Genomic DNA, 14,425 nt, shown 5'->3' with positions numbered 1-14,425 from the left:
GTCAGTTAGTCTTAATTCTCACACAGCATCCAGCCTACAGTGCCTTTTTTCCCAGATTTTTTGACCACTTTTTTTTCTCTGGCCTCCATTGATTTAGTCACCTTAATCTTGACATCCAACAAGGGTAAAAACTCCAATAACATGTGAATGGATTATGATATAGGTTTGGACCATTGGACAAAATAAGCATTTTTAATTGGACACCCTACATTTCATCATTTTTGTTTTTATTGTTTTATGTAATTCTATGCAATCGAGGTGGGCATGCTGCTATTGAAGAGACTTTGCCTCAATGTGTTGACCTATTTCCTTTTCCATCTCACAGGTCAAAAGGAAGTCCTATCTAAGTAGGTTCATCTTATTTTTTTGCAATTTATGGTGCATAGTAAATCCTCATTCATATATGCCTACTGGCATGTGTTGTCACATGTCTTACACGTCTCATTTCGAACTCTTAACATATTTTTGATTAGCTACTGAAAAAGAGATGGCAGACAGGATGAAAACATTTGAACAAGAGAAGGAGGAGATACTCCTAAAGGTTGCTGAACTGCAACAACAGGTATGTTGCTGAGACTTTTCACTGACCAAGATCCAGACTTTGGGTTCAATGTGAATTAAGAGACATAATGTTTTGATCATATATTTCTACTGGGTTCCCCTCAGGGTGAAGAACTCAAAGAAAAGAAAAATCTGTCTGAGAAATCTGCCACCTCATCTCTGGAAAAGATCCAAGAATTAAAAGTGAGCCTCTGGAAAATATTCTCATGATCACACGTCATTGTCAGGCAAACTATTGTTTACTTGTTTGTTTTTTTGTTTTACATAGTTTTTTAAATGTGTTTGTCTCACCCTTTTCTTTCAATATCTATCCAGAATCTGGTGCAAGAGATGGAGAGACAAAATGAGCGCCTGGACGAGGAAAAGAACTTGCTCGCCAGATCCTTTGATGAAGAGCGGACAAAGGCGGCGAAACATCAGGATATGGTGAGTCATGCTGAGCGATAGGCCGAAATGTCGGACGGGGTTTTCTTTTGTTTTTTTTTTACAACGAATTGATCAACGTTGTTCCTTCAAAGTATCTCTACCTGACAATACATATAATAGATGGTATTCAACAGTCTTAAAATTATGCCTTTATCTAGTTTGAAGAACTAGTAATATTGTGATTTTGTCAGACCACATAGTCTGCTACTACTAGCCAGCTAATCGCCTAAATAGAACAACTTGTTGGGGAGCACAGAGAAACATAATAGTCATTAAGCTCATTATCTTTACCTGTAGATGTCAGAAATGGACAAAACTATTGAGAAGTTGAAGCGGAGCAGAAAGAAGACTCAGGAGGCTCTCTCAAAGGTACATATCAAAGATGTAAACATCAACATTGCACCACTCAAATATAAATGGCATATGGCCGTTTTTAATATATAGCACAGTATACAGCCCACATTTTTGATTCTGCAGGCCACCATTCTGATGGAAGAAGCCAAGCTCCGCGAAGATGCACGGAACGTCCAGCACCAGGTTCTGGAGAAGGATATCGCCACCCTGAGAGAGGAGAACATCTCGGTGAGTACCAACACGGAACAAATATTCACACTTTAAGTCTCGTGACATATGGTGCAGCAGTCTTTGGCCATGCATGGCCTGCATAGCAACGTCCTTATGACCTAATATCCTCCTTCCAGCTGCACCACGCTGCCAATTTGTGGGAGGAGAAGCACAGGGAGTTGAGTGAGCAGATCAAAGTCTACCAGAAGTCCCAGAAAGACCTGGAGGACTCCCTTGCTCAGAAGGACCACAATGTTGAGGTGAGTTTAAAAATATATATATATATATTATTATTATTATTATAAAAACAAAAATGTAACGTTACGATTTTGTATTTGTTCTAAAATTGTTGTCCAGAAGTATTTTTTGTTGACTGATCCAAGGGGAGAAGTGTAGTGTATAATTAATTGGTGGTTCTCTCCCTCTCTGGCAGGTTTTGTCTGACCTCCTGGGAGACCTCGAGGCCTGCGACGACCTGAAAGGAGGCGTCATGGCTAACGGGGAAGCCGCTAATGGTAATTCACCTGACACCTTTTCAAAAATGACTTGATAACTTGCTAATTAACATGCCAAATATGTAAGTGTTGTCCCACTAAGGCTTTGTTTAGACAGGTAGCCCAGTCTTTTGACCAATCAGATCAGCTCTGAAAAAGAGCTGATTTGAAAAGATCTGTGATTGGTCAAAAGACCAATTAGTGGAAAAAAGATCAGAATTGGTCTGCCTGACGCAGTTAAGACTGAACGCAAAATTAGGCCTATATGGCGGCATCTGCTAGCCCCCAGTGTGTATCTGGGTAAACTGGATTTAGAGTCATGTTTGGTCTGTTTCAGACAAGCAGACCGTCATCCGAAACCGCATTAAGCAAATGATGGATGTCACTCGGGTAAGACTGAGTCCATTCTTGAACAAACCCACATTTTTGTGTATCTGAAAGCCAAAATAATGATATTCAGAACTAAGAAGTGAGTCAACTCTTACTAACTCTTGGCATACAATACTTTCTACAGGTCCAGACCACTCTGTCTGTTGTGGAGGAAGAGCGCGATCGCTTCATGACCAAGCTGCTGAATGAAGAGAAAGCCAGGAAAGAGCTGGAAGGTATATCAAGCACTATATCCCAGCAGCTAGAATTTGATATGCATCACTCCCCTTTCTCTCTCTCAACACAATCTACTTATCACCACAGAACAATACCAGAAGCTGGAGCATGCCATCTTGTTGGTGAAAAGTGATAAGAACCACCTGGAGAACCAGTACAAGACCCTGCAGCAGAAGAACGAGATCATCACAGAGATGTACCAGCAGAAGGAGAACGCCTTGCAGCAGTAAGTAGAATTAGACGCTGTTCAGTTCATGCATTATTACCATTGTAGGGTTTGTTCTCAGCGGTACCACAGCATGTAAAAAGAACAATGACTTTTTCCTCAATGTGCCTTCTTCAAAACATATTTTATTGTTTTTCTGTGAAGTATATTGAGATTATTGAATGCACTTTAAGTAAAACTTCATTTGATTTGTGTTCATCGCCTCACAGGAAGCTAACCAAGGAGGAGTTTGAGCGTCGCAACAACGAGGATAGGCTGACTGAGGTGGACGGCAAGGCCCTGGAGGCCGAGGAGGAGGTCAAGGTGTGCAGGCAGCGTATCAAGGAGATCCAGGATGAGCTGAAACAGACTGAAAAGTCCTACAAAGCCCAAATCATTGAGCAGGAACAGAAATCCCATGAGAACTGGGTATGTACAACTTACTTGTTACAACGTTAATGTGTCTCCTACTCATTTCTCAACCCCCACTGATTGCACACATGTAGAACGACAAGGACATTAAAAACATTTATTTTAAAAAACGAAATAAAATAAAAGTCTGCTGTTTGACCAATATTAGGTAAATTTAGTCCCAAACATGACATTTTAAATACCTCTTCCTTCTCTCCAGGTTATTGCACGTGCCGCAGAGCGAGCTCTGTTGGACGAGAAAAAGGAATCAACCAACCTCCGTATCAAGTGAGTGCTACAACAAACTCAGTTGGGCAATACCAATGGGGTTAGCGACACCAGTCTAGATTTCTTTCTCTCTTTCACCTTAGACTGACGGAGATGTCCAGCAAGCTGAATGAGCTCCGTAGGCCTCTATTCAAACCCACCCCTGGGATGGCTCCCATGCCTCTCCGACGAGGTAAGAACAAATCCCCACAGAGTTCCCAAGTTATTAGGTGCTGGCGACTGGCACATCTGGGGTGCATTCAGTAAGGGAAAATGTTGAACGTGCAGTGCGCTCCAAAAGTGTTGGGACAGTAGCAATTTTGTTGTTTTGGCTCTGTACTCCAGCACTTTGGATTTGAAATTATACTTGACTACGATGTTAAAGTCCAGGCTGTCAGTGTTCATTTGAGGTTATTTTCATCCATATTGGGTGAACCGTTTAGAAATTACAGCACCATTTTAGGAGACCAAAGGTATTGGGATAAATTAACTTAAGTTTATTAAAGTAGTCAAAAGTTTTTATTATTTGGTCCCATATTTCTGGCACACAATGACTACATCAAGGTTTTGACTCTACAAAGTTGTTGGATGCATTTGCTGTTTATTTTGGATGTTTCAAATTATTTTGTGCCCAATTGAAATTAATGGTAAATCATGTATTGTGTAATTCGAGTCATTTTTATTGTAATATTTAATAGAATGTTTCTAAACACATTCATTAATGTGGTTACGGATAGCTACCATGGTTACGGATAGTCCTGAATGAATAATGAATGCGAACGTTAGAGACAGACATGCTAACCTCTCCTCATTTCAATAACAGGGGATTCAGCATTTTACGTAATCATAGTAGCATCCACATTAATTTAGAAGTGTTTTTAGAAACATATTCTATTCTTATTTACAATGAAATTTAATCAAATGACAAATTATTTACCATTCGTTTCTATTGGGCACAAAATAATCTCAAACGCAACTAAAACAAACAAAAAATGCATCCAACCTATTTGTAGTCATTGCGTGCAATGAATATGGGACCAAATACTTAACTTTACTGCTTTAATACACAAGTGTATTTGTCTCAATACTTTTGGTCCCATAAAGTGGGAGGATTATGTACAACAAGTGCTGTAATTTCTAAACTGTTCAACTAATTACGGATAAAAATACCCTCAAAGTAAAGCTGACAGTCTTCACCTAATAGTCATTAGCAGTGTTTGAATACTCATACTAACTGTACTATTTGTGACATAAATTGAGTATGTAGTATGGTCATAGTATGGATATACTGTAGTTCGTATGCCAAAGCTTCCCTGATGTCGTACTACATTACTTGTATACTTCGTATTTTGGCGAGTGGACACTCTTTCTGTGTTTTTAGGGCCCATAATGCAATTCTTCAGAAAATGGCCGTGGCTTCACAACATAAGATTTGAAGAAAATAGCGGAAAATATGCAGCCATAGTCTGACAGCGGATACAAATTCATTCAAATGTTGAGCAATGTAATGACTTTTCAAATAAATGACGCTACATGTTATGTTGGCTGACAAGTTGTTAGCTACGCTAGCCTTGCGAACCGCATAACATGTAATTAAATCACATTTATTTATAAAGCCCTTTTTACATCAGCAGTTGTCACAGTGCTATTACAGCAGTTGCTTGTATGTACTGGTATGTTAGCTACCTAACTTTAGTTGGCTACTAATACATCAAACTTGCCAGTATATAAACTATACGCTATCTAACTAACTACCCAATGTGTATTGACTTGATTGTTCACGTCATTCTTAGCATAGCTAAGTGGTATAGTTGTTGTGTGTTCTCAATGCACATTGTTAATAGTAATTTGTTATGCTAGCATGAAGTTGCATAGCAACAGCATCTACTTCCGGTAGACAGGTGCAGCGTTAATACACTCAACTGGAAGGATACTTTTTGTTTACACTATACTAAGATGAACTAATAGTATGTAGTATACAGCATGTTCGGTTGGGTATTCAAACACAGCTATCATTATCATTTCAAATCCAAAGTTGTTGAGTACAGAGCCAAAACAACCTAAAATGTGTCACTGTCCCAATACTTTTGGAGCTCATTGCGTTTTGCAGATAGATCTGAAATGACTCTCTATTCTTGAGGACAGAGATGGATACATGCTCTACATCATATGTTTATATCTGAATATTCTGTCATGTTGCACCTTCCTGAACAGACCCCTGTGTTCTTTGAGTCCTCGTTGGTTTGGCTCTATTCTATTGTTGGTTGGATAATAGCTGTGATTGCGTTTCAGATGAGTTCTTGGACTTTGTTTTTGACTATTGGATAACCAATCTGCTGTTGGAGCTTTACCATCGGAAATATGTGGAGTTGTGTTGTTGATTTGACACCTATTCCTTGAAGCTGGACCAATGTGGAGAGACATATTTGGCTGTGTGCTGTTGGTTGGGTGTTCATCATTTTAAATGATGTTAATTGGTTTGGTTTAAACAGGTGATTCGTACGGGCCCTCGCCTGTGAGCGGAGGAGCCCCGTCCCCCCCTCTCATGATGGAGGGTCCTGGGCGACCCCCCTCTGCCCCTGTGGGGAGACGGAACGAGCCCTACGGTGAGTCTCCAGAACCCTTCCCCGGACAGCCTTCGGCCCTGATGATTGGCCAAGCAGTACCGTCCCTCAGCCAATGAAATCCCTTCTAACCTTTTCACCTTCCTTTTATATCCCCTGTTCTGTTTCAATCATGTCCCCTTTTTCTTCCTACTGCTCTCATCCTGTACCTAGTTGGTTTCCACGTCTGATCACTTATTCCTCTTATCTTCTGATTACTTCCTGTTTACATTTAGATTTTCTTGTGACATGCTTTCCTCTCTCTCACTGCCATCTTTTCTCCCCATACCTACCGCCGTACCCATCTTTTTCAACCGGTTTTGCGTGTCCAGGCGGTCCAGAATGTCCACTTGCCTCTATCTTTCACTGTCCTTCTCATGCATTCCTCCTGCTTTTTCTGTACTATGTTGGTTTCTTGGTGGTGCTCAGCTGCTGGGAGGTCATATGTGAGGGGCATGTCTTTGGGATAGTCAGGTTGCAGAAGCCTTAGCCATTGTGATCCCTTGTGGAACTTTGTACAATCCAGTTGTTCTTCAGCCATGTGATATTAATACTGATTCACAAGTGTTCTAGTTGTGGAATAATCCTACCAGTATATGGCCAAACATTTTCTTCAGACTGCAAATAGACCAGACACTGCTATAAATAGCTGGTAGCATAAAGCAGTAACGTGAACCACAGTGGTGTAGAGTCAGGTGCCTAATGACACCCAGGAGAGCCGAGGTCCGAGAATATGGCAGTGTTAACATTTCGCCTTGGTAGGATGATGTATGACCGTGTATTTTGTGTTCAACAGGACCACGACCTCCATCTGACCCTCACGGTCGTTACCCCCCTGACCACAAACACCCAGTGGCTGCCAGACCTGGTAGGGATGATTTATTTGTCAATGAAGGTTGATTCAGTATTATTCCCTATGATCCAATATCCAGACCTGCCAACATGCATGCATTTTGCATACCAACTATGCAAGTCTCTATCCATGTATGCAGGTTTGAGATCTGAGTTAAAAGTAGGCAGAAATGATTAGGGACAGGTTAAAAAATATATTATTTAATTAAATAAATAAAAAATCCACTGAGGTTTTTTTTAAACCTTTATTTAACTAGGCAAGTCAGTTAAGAACATTCTTATTTTCAATGACTGCCTAGGAACAGTGGGTTAACTGCCTGTTCAGGGGCAGAGCGACAGATTTGTACCTTGTCAGCTCGGGGGTTTGAATTTGTAACCTTCCGGTTACTAGTCCAACGCTCTAACCACTAGGCTACCCTGCTGCCCCGTAAATTTAACATCCTGGTTCTCGGGCTGCAACACACAGACATGTGCGGAGTTTGTGTCAACAGACATGGAGATTAATACATCATTATTGGACGTAGCTAACCCGTGTCTGCCCCTCCTGTTTGTTGTGATGCTGAGTTTGCCGGCTGTCAGCTGTACCTAAACACATGGACAAATCCCTTTTCGACTCCGTATGGAAAGGTGAACACTAATTGTTTCAAGCTAACGTTAACCAACATAAGATGGATATTCAGTGGGCTTTAAAGTGCCAGCAGTTCGCATTTGTAGATTTTGTACCGAAACTAATAACTTAAAAAACTCCAAGAATAAAGGCCTTTGTTCTTTTTCATTAGATCTTGTTAGTGACTTTTACCATATGTATAAATAGATTGCTGTCAAGAAAGAAAGTATTCCAACCTTTTATAGACTTGATTTGGTACAATTCTATAATTGTGATCAGACTCACAAACGGCATGAGCTTGCGGGAGGAAAGAACCTCAATTCGGCGCGCAAGTTGAATCTCCACTTTGCCGTGAGTGTCTGGTACTCAAAAAGTTGGACAGGGTTGGCATGTGTGAATGTCTCTATCCTAGCTGTATTTCCTTTAATCATTCTGCTCTTTCCATCACCTTTAGACACCATTGCACCACGGACATCCTCTCCAAGCAGTCTGGACAGCTCGGTAAGTTTTCAGTCAATTTGTGACAATGTCCACAACTTCTTTCCTTATTACGTTACAAAGTCAGGAATGGAAAAGGGACATGGAACTAGCAAAGAAAAGTTTCATTGAGGCACCTCGAGTCCTTAGTCTTATGTGCATCTCCCCCCTGTTACTCCAACATGTGGGTGTGTTTGCTCTAAAGCAGACCGCTCCACCACAGTCACAGGCTGAGGCCCAGGCTTCCACAGAGAACCCAGAGGCAGTGAGTATTATGTAGGAGGCTGAGGCACGGTGGAAGGGATGTGGATGTGTGAGCATGCTTACCTCAGCCATGGATCAGTGGCAGTGGCCTCACAAGGTTTGTCAGACTTAACAGTAACTGTCCAGTGAAAATCAGTCTGTTAACTCATACCCAAATGATGTTGACTCATCCTATACTCATGTTTGTGGCCAAAGTATAATTTGGGGGGAAAAAAACATATTTGTATTTGTCAAACCGACCATTTAAAAAATGCGTGCTATTTCCTCAGAGGAGGATGAGTTGGCCATCAGTGGTCTACTCGCAATATTTTTTATTACTGGTATACGCCCACACCATTCCACACAGAAAAGCGTATATTTAACATGCTTAATGACATTTTTTTTTTTGGAAGGGAAAACTATTTCACCCATTGTAATTATCGGTCATTTCATTGAAATCTGGAGACACTGAACAGTTACTTGAATATTGCTGGCTGGATTTTCACATGCGTGGTTACTTGCCTTATCAGTTCTTTACATTACAACACCACCCCCACTGAATGAAATGTGGTGACACTGTTCTACAAAGCAATAACTAAAGCACAACTGCATGATGTGAATTGTGTTATCGTTAAAAGCTGTGTGTTTTGAGGTTAATGCTTTGTGGAAAGGTCCTGATTCCCCAAAATCACGGTGATTGGAACTTTGTCGTGTGATTTTATTTATTTATTTTTTGGGAACTGCATAACGTACCTTACTATTGTGGGATATTGAAGTTGTTTCTGACATGTGCATGATTGTGTTTTGTTCTAATGAAACTGTTTTGAAAGGAGCTCACAGGTGGTGCCAGCAACAGGGCTACAGGCACCACCAACCTACATCTCCTCTTTAAGACTTCTAGGTTTGTAATGGTGTTTATTGGTGGTTCCTCCAGAACTCAGGACCTCGGGGCCCTGGCTCCCTCCTGGCCTCTCCTATCAGCTCCCCCCCCGACTCAGGCCCCGGCCCCCTCAGACCAGTTATCAGCCATCCCTCTGGACTCTGCTACCGTCCTCCTGGCCCTGGGCCCCACCACATCCCTCCTCCCTCACCCTTCATGCCTCCCATGTACCGACCAGCCAACGGACACCCAGGCATGATGCCTCCCGGACCCCCACCACCTAATGGACACCCACCTGGCCCCATGATGCCACCTGGACAGCGGCCTCCACCTCCTGGTGCCTACGGCCCCCCACACCACCGGGGCCCTCCTCCACCTCACTATGGACCAGTGCCTCCCCCATTCGGTAGGTGGTACATTCGGCGACCCATTTGTTTTATTTTTTAACCTCAAGTTGACTTTCTTTGCTATTGTTATTTCAGTTGTGGAGAGTAACGTAGTAGTGATATTGTTATTTTTGTACTAGGATATTATATTATTGCTTTTCACTTTCTCATGTTTGGTCTCGCTCTCCCCAGGTGTTCGCGGTGGCCCCCCTATGGCCCGACCCATGGGACCACCACGTCCCTACATGCACTACGGACCACGTGATCACTCCATCCCACCCCAGCACCTGCCCCCAGGAGCGGCCCCATACCCTCCTCACAGTGGCCCCAGAGACTTCCCCGGGCAGCCTCCCATGCAGCAGGCCCCCCATGGGCATGACTCTTCTGTGGGTCCCCAGGGGCAAGACTACAGCTCCCAGCAGGCAGCAGCTACCCCCCAGCCCCAGGACTCAGTCAGCTCCTCCATGGGAGAGCCTTAGACACCCACCAACTATGTCAGAGGGCTTGGATACCACCTGCTACCATTAACAACCCGGCTATGTCTAATCGACCACGATTTCTCTTTATTTTTCCCCTTTCATTTAGATTTAATTTGGATATATCTATATATATATTAGTGCCAGTCAAAAGTTTGAACACTTACTCATTTCAATTTTTTGTTTTTTTTGTTACTGTTTTCTACATTGTAGAAGAATAGTAAATACACCAAAACAATGAAATATCACATAGGGAATCAAGTAGTAACCAATAAAGTGTTAAACAAATCAAAATATATTTTAGATTATTCAAAGTAGACACCCTTTGCCTTGATGACAGCTTTGCACACTTGGCATTCTCCCAACCAACTTCACCTGGAATGCTTTTCCAACAGTCTTGAAGGAGTTCCCATATATGCTGAGCACTTGTTGGCTGCTTTTCCTTCACTCTGCGGTCCAACTCATCCAAAACCATCCCAATTGGGTTGAGGTCAGGTGATTGTGGACGCCAGGTCATCTGCAGCACTCCATCACTCTCCTTTTTGGTTTAATAGCCCTTACACAGCCTGGAGGTGTGTTTTGGGTCATTGTCCTGTTGAAAAACAAATGGTAGTCCCACTAAGCCCAAACCAGATGGGATGGCATATCGCTGCAGAATGCTGTGGTAGCCATGCTGGTTAAGTGTGCCTTGAATTCTAAATAAATCAGACAGTGTAACCAGCAAAGCAACCCCACACCACCACCTCCATGCTTCACAGTTGAAACCATGCATGCAGTGATCATCCATTCACTTACTGTTTCTTGAAGACAGTGGTTGGAATCAAAAATCAAACATTTGGTTCCTCCGGTCTAATGTCCATTGCATGTATTCCTTGGCCCAAACAAGTCTCTTATTGGTGTCCTTTAGTAGTGGTTTCTTTGCAGCAATTCAACCATGAAGGCCTAATTCACGCTGTCTCCACTGAACAGTTGTTGTTGTGTCTGTTACTTGAACTCTGAAGCATTTATTTGGGCTGCAATGAACTTATCCTCTGCAGCAGAGGTAACTCTGGGTCTTCATGAGAGCCAGTTTCATCACAGCGCTTGAGGGTTTTTGCGACTGCACTTGAAGAAACTTTAAAAGTTCTTGAAATGTTCCGCATTGACTGACCTTCATGTTTTAAAGTAATGATGGACTGTCATTTCTCTTTGCTTATTTGAGCTGTTTTTGCCATAATATGGACTTGGTGTTTTACCAAATAGGGTTATCTTCTGTATCACCTCTACCTTGTCACAACACAACTGATTGGCTCAAACGCATTAAGAAGGAAATGCCACAAATTAACTTAACGAGGCGCACCTGTTTATTGAAAGGCATTCCAGGTAACTACCACATGAAGCTGGTTGAGAGAATGCCAAGAATGTGCAAATCTGTCAAGGCAACGGGTGGCTACTTTGAAGAATCTCAAATATAAAATATACATGATTCCATACGTTATTTCACAGTTTTGATGTCTTCACTGTTCTACAAAGTAAAAATATAATTCACTGGAATGAGTAGGTGTGTCCACACTTGACTATTAGTGTACCAAGTTATTTCATATATCCCATTACTACATGACCAAAAGTATGTGGGGACACCTGCTCATCAAACAAACATTTAATTTCTAAATCATTGGCATTCGTATGAAGTTGGTCTCCCCCTTTGCTGCTATAACAGCCTCCACTCTTCTGGGAAGGCTTTCCACTAGATGTTGGAACATTGCTTTGGGGACTTGCTTCCATTCAGCCACGAGCATTAGTGAGGTTGGCACTGATGTTGGGCGATTAGGCCTGGCTTGCAGTCGGCAGTCCAATTCATCCCAAAGGTGTTCGAAGGGGCTGAGGTCAGGGCTCTGTGCCGGCCAGTCAAGTTCTTCCACACTGATCTTGACAAACCATTTCTGTATGGACTTTGCTTTGTGCATGGGGGCATTGTCATGCTGAAACGGAAAAGGGCCTTTCCCAAACTTTTGCCACAAAATTGTCTAGAATGTTGGCACTAGCCCCAACCATTATTCTGCCTCCACCAAACTTTACAGTTGAGACTGCATTCGGGCAGGTAGCATTCTCCTGGCATCCTCCAAACCCAGATTTGTTTGTCGGACTGCCAGATGGTGAAGCGGCCTTCATCACTCCAGAGAACGCATTTCCACTCCTCCAGAGTCCAATGTAGGCAAGCTTTACACCACTCCAGCCGACGCTTGGCATTGCACGTGGTGATCTTAGGCTTGGGTGTGGCCGCTCGGCCATGGAAACCCATTTTCATGAAGCTCCTGACGAATAGTTATTGTGCTGACGTTGCTTCCAGTGGCAGTTTGGAACTGTAGTGAGTGTTGCAACCAACGGGCAGAATTTTTACGCGCTTCAGCACTCGGTGGTATCGTTCTGTGAGCTTGTGTTGCCTACCACTTTGCGGCTGAGCCTTAGTTGCTCCTAGATGTTTCCACTTCACAATAACCACACCTACAGTTGACCAAGGCAGGCATTTGATTTGTTGGAAAGGTGGCATCAAACTCAGCAGAAAAAGAAATGTCCTCTCACTGTCAACTGTATTTATTTTCAGCAAACGTAACGTATGAATATAAGATTCAACAACTGAGACATATAAACTGAACAAGTTCCGCAGACATGTGACTAACAAATTGAATAATGTGTCCCTGAACAAAGGGGGGTCAAAATCAAAAGAAAGTCCGTATCTGGTGTGGCCACCAGCTGCATTAGGTAGTGCAGTGCATCTCCTCCTCATGGACTGCACCAGATTTGCCAGTTCTTGCTGTGAGATGTTACCCAACTCAAGGCACCAAGGCACCTGCAAGTTCCTGGACATTTCTGGGGGGAATGGCCCTCACCCTCTGATCCAACAGGTCTCAGATGTGCTCAATGGGATTGAGATCCGGGCTCTTCGCTGGCCATGGCAGAACACTGACATTCCTGTCTTGCAGGAAATCACACACAGGATGAGCAGTATGGCTGGTGGCATTATAATGCTATAGGGTCATGTCAGGATGAGCCTGCAGGAAGGGTACCACATGAGGGAGGAGGATGTCTTCCCTGTAACGCACGTCGTTGAGAACGCCTGCAATGACAACAAGCTCAGTCCGATGTTGCTGTGGCACACCACCACAGACCATGACTGACCCTCCACCTCCAAAACGATCCTGCTCCAGAATACAGGCCTCGGTGTAACTCTCATTCCTTCGACGATAAATGCGAATCTGAAGAGCACTTTTTGCCAGTCCTGTCTGGTCCAGCGACGGTGGGTTTGTGCCCATAGGCGTTGCCGGTGAGGACCTGCCTTTACAACAGGCCTACAAGCCCTCAGTCCAGCCTATTGTGGACAGTCTGATCATTGATGGAGGGATTGTGCGTTCCTGGTGTACCTCGGCAGTTGTTGCCATCCTGTACCTGTCCCGCATCTGTGATGTACCGATCCTGTGCAGGTGTTGTTACACGTGGTCTGCCACTGTGAGGACGATCAGCTGTCCGTCCTGTCTCCCTATAGCGCTGTCTTAGGCGTCTCACAGTACGGACATTGTAATTCATTGCCCTGGCCACATCTGCAGTCCTCATGCCTCCTTGCAGCATGCCTAAGGCACGTCCACACAGATGAGCAGGGACCCTGGGCATCTTTATTTTGGTGTTTTTCAGAGTCAGCAGAAAGGCCTCTTCAGTGTCCTCAGTTTTCATAACTGTGACCTTAATTGCCTACCCTCTGTAAGCTTGTTAGTGTCTTAACGACCGTTTCACAGGTGCATGTTCATTAATTGTTTATGGTTCATTGAACAAGCATGGGAAACAGTGTTTACATTGAAGATCTGTGAAGTTATTTGGATTTTTACAAATTATTTTTGAAAGACGGGGTCATGAAAAAGGGACCTTTCTTTTTATTGCTGAGTTTATATCCTATGACGGTGCCACATTGAGTCACAGCTCTTCAGTAAGTAAGTAATTCTACTGCCAATGTTAGGCTATGGAGATTGCATGGCTGTGTGCTCCTGAAATGGCCGAATCCACTAATTTTAAAGGGGTGTCCACATACTTTTGTGTGTGTAATATATATATATATAGTGTATATATTTCCAAACGGAAGCATCTAAAAACCTAGTTTTCCTACTAAAGCATCAGAAAATTTGTCTTATGTTCCGTGTCTGAAATGTAAATTACTGTCTGCCACCATGCAAGAAGGCTTATTGTGCAATAACATTTCTATTGTATGCCTGAAAATTAAATTACGTTTTTATTTTGTAAGGTAAAACAAAAGGGTATTACATTGATTTTGTATTAATTTCACAATGTTATGGTTTCCTGTGGAAATTATTTAAAATAAAGGGGCGGGCTTAACAATT

General features: G+C 42.8%; 1 protein-coding gene across 3 annotated transcripts in view; it reads left to right on the top strand.

Moving 5' to 3' along the window:
• mia3 (MIA SH3 domain ER export factor 3) overlaps positions 1-14,425 on the top strand; it is a 23,708-nt gene extending 9,283 nt beyond the window's left edge. Inside the window, exons 8-27 of one of the 3 annotated variants that reach the window (XM_035758312.2) lie at positions 326-347; positions 474-562; positions 667-744; positions 877-987; positions 1,285-1,356; positions 1,465-1,569; positions 1,689-1,811; positions 1,985-2,066; positions 2,383-2,435; positions 2,560-2,650; positions 2,739-2,877; positions 3,087-3,285; positions 3,488-3,555; positions 3,639-3,727; positions 6,027-6,140; positions 6,934-7,005; positions 8,051-8,097; positions 8,282-8,338; positions 9,251-9,602; positions 9,775-14,425. In XM_035758312.2, the coding sequence (XP_035614205.1) occupies positions 326-347; positions 474-562; positions 667-744; positions 877-987; positions 1,285-1,356; positions 1,465-1,569; positions 1,689-1,811; positions 1,985-2,066; positions 2,383-2,435; positions 2,560-2,650; positions 2,739-2,877; positions 3,087-3,285; positions 3,488-3,555; positions 3,639-3,727; positions 6,027-6,140; positions 6,934-7,005; positions 8,051-8,097; positions 8,282-8,338; positions 9,251-9,602; positions 9,775-10,061 (2,250 nt within the window). In that variant the 3' untranslated portion in view covers positions 10,062-14,425. Of the gene's footprint in view, positions 1-325; positions 348-473; positions 563-666; positions 745-876; positions 988-1,284; positions 1,357-1,464; positions 1,570-1,688; positions 1,812-1,984; positions 2,067-2,382; positions 2,436-2,559; positions 2,651-2,738; positions 2,878-3,086; positions 3,286-3,487; positions 3,556-3,638; positions 3,728-6,026; positions 6,141-6,933; positions 7,006-8,050; positions 8,098-8,278; positions 8,339-9,250; positions 9,603-9,774 lie in introns of all 3 variants that reach the window. The other 2 variants (XM_035758311.2, XM_035758313.2) reach the window with 2 other exon arrangements.

The sequence above is a fragment of the Oncorhynchus keta genome, chromosome 19 (genome assembly GCF_023373465.1).
Source record: "Oncorhynchus keta strain PuntledgeMale-10-30-2019 chromosome 19, Oket_V2, whole genome shotgun sequence".
In the NCBI taxonomy this organism is placed as follows: Eukaryota; Metazoa; Chordata; class Actinopteri; order Salmoniformes; family Salmonidae; genus Oncorhynchus; species Oncorhynchus keta.
Note: the sequence above shows the minus strand (reverse complement) of the source record. Positions and strands in the feature narration are given on the sequence as shown.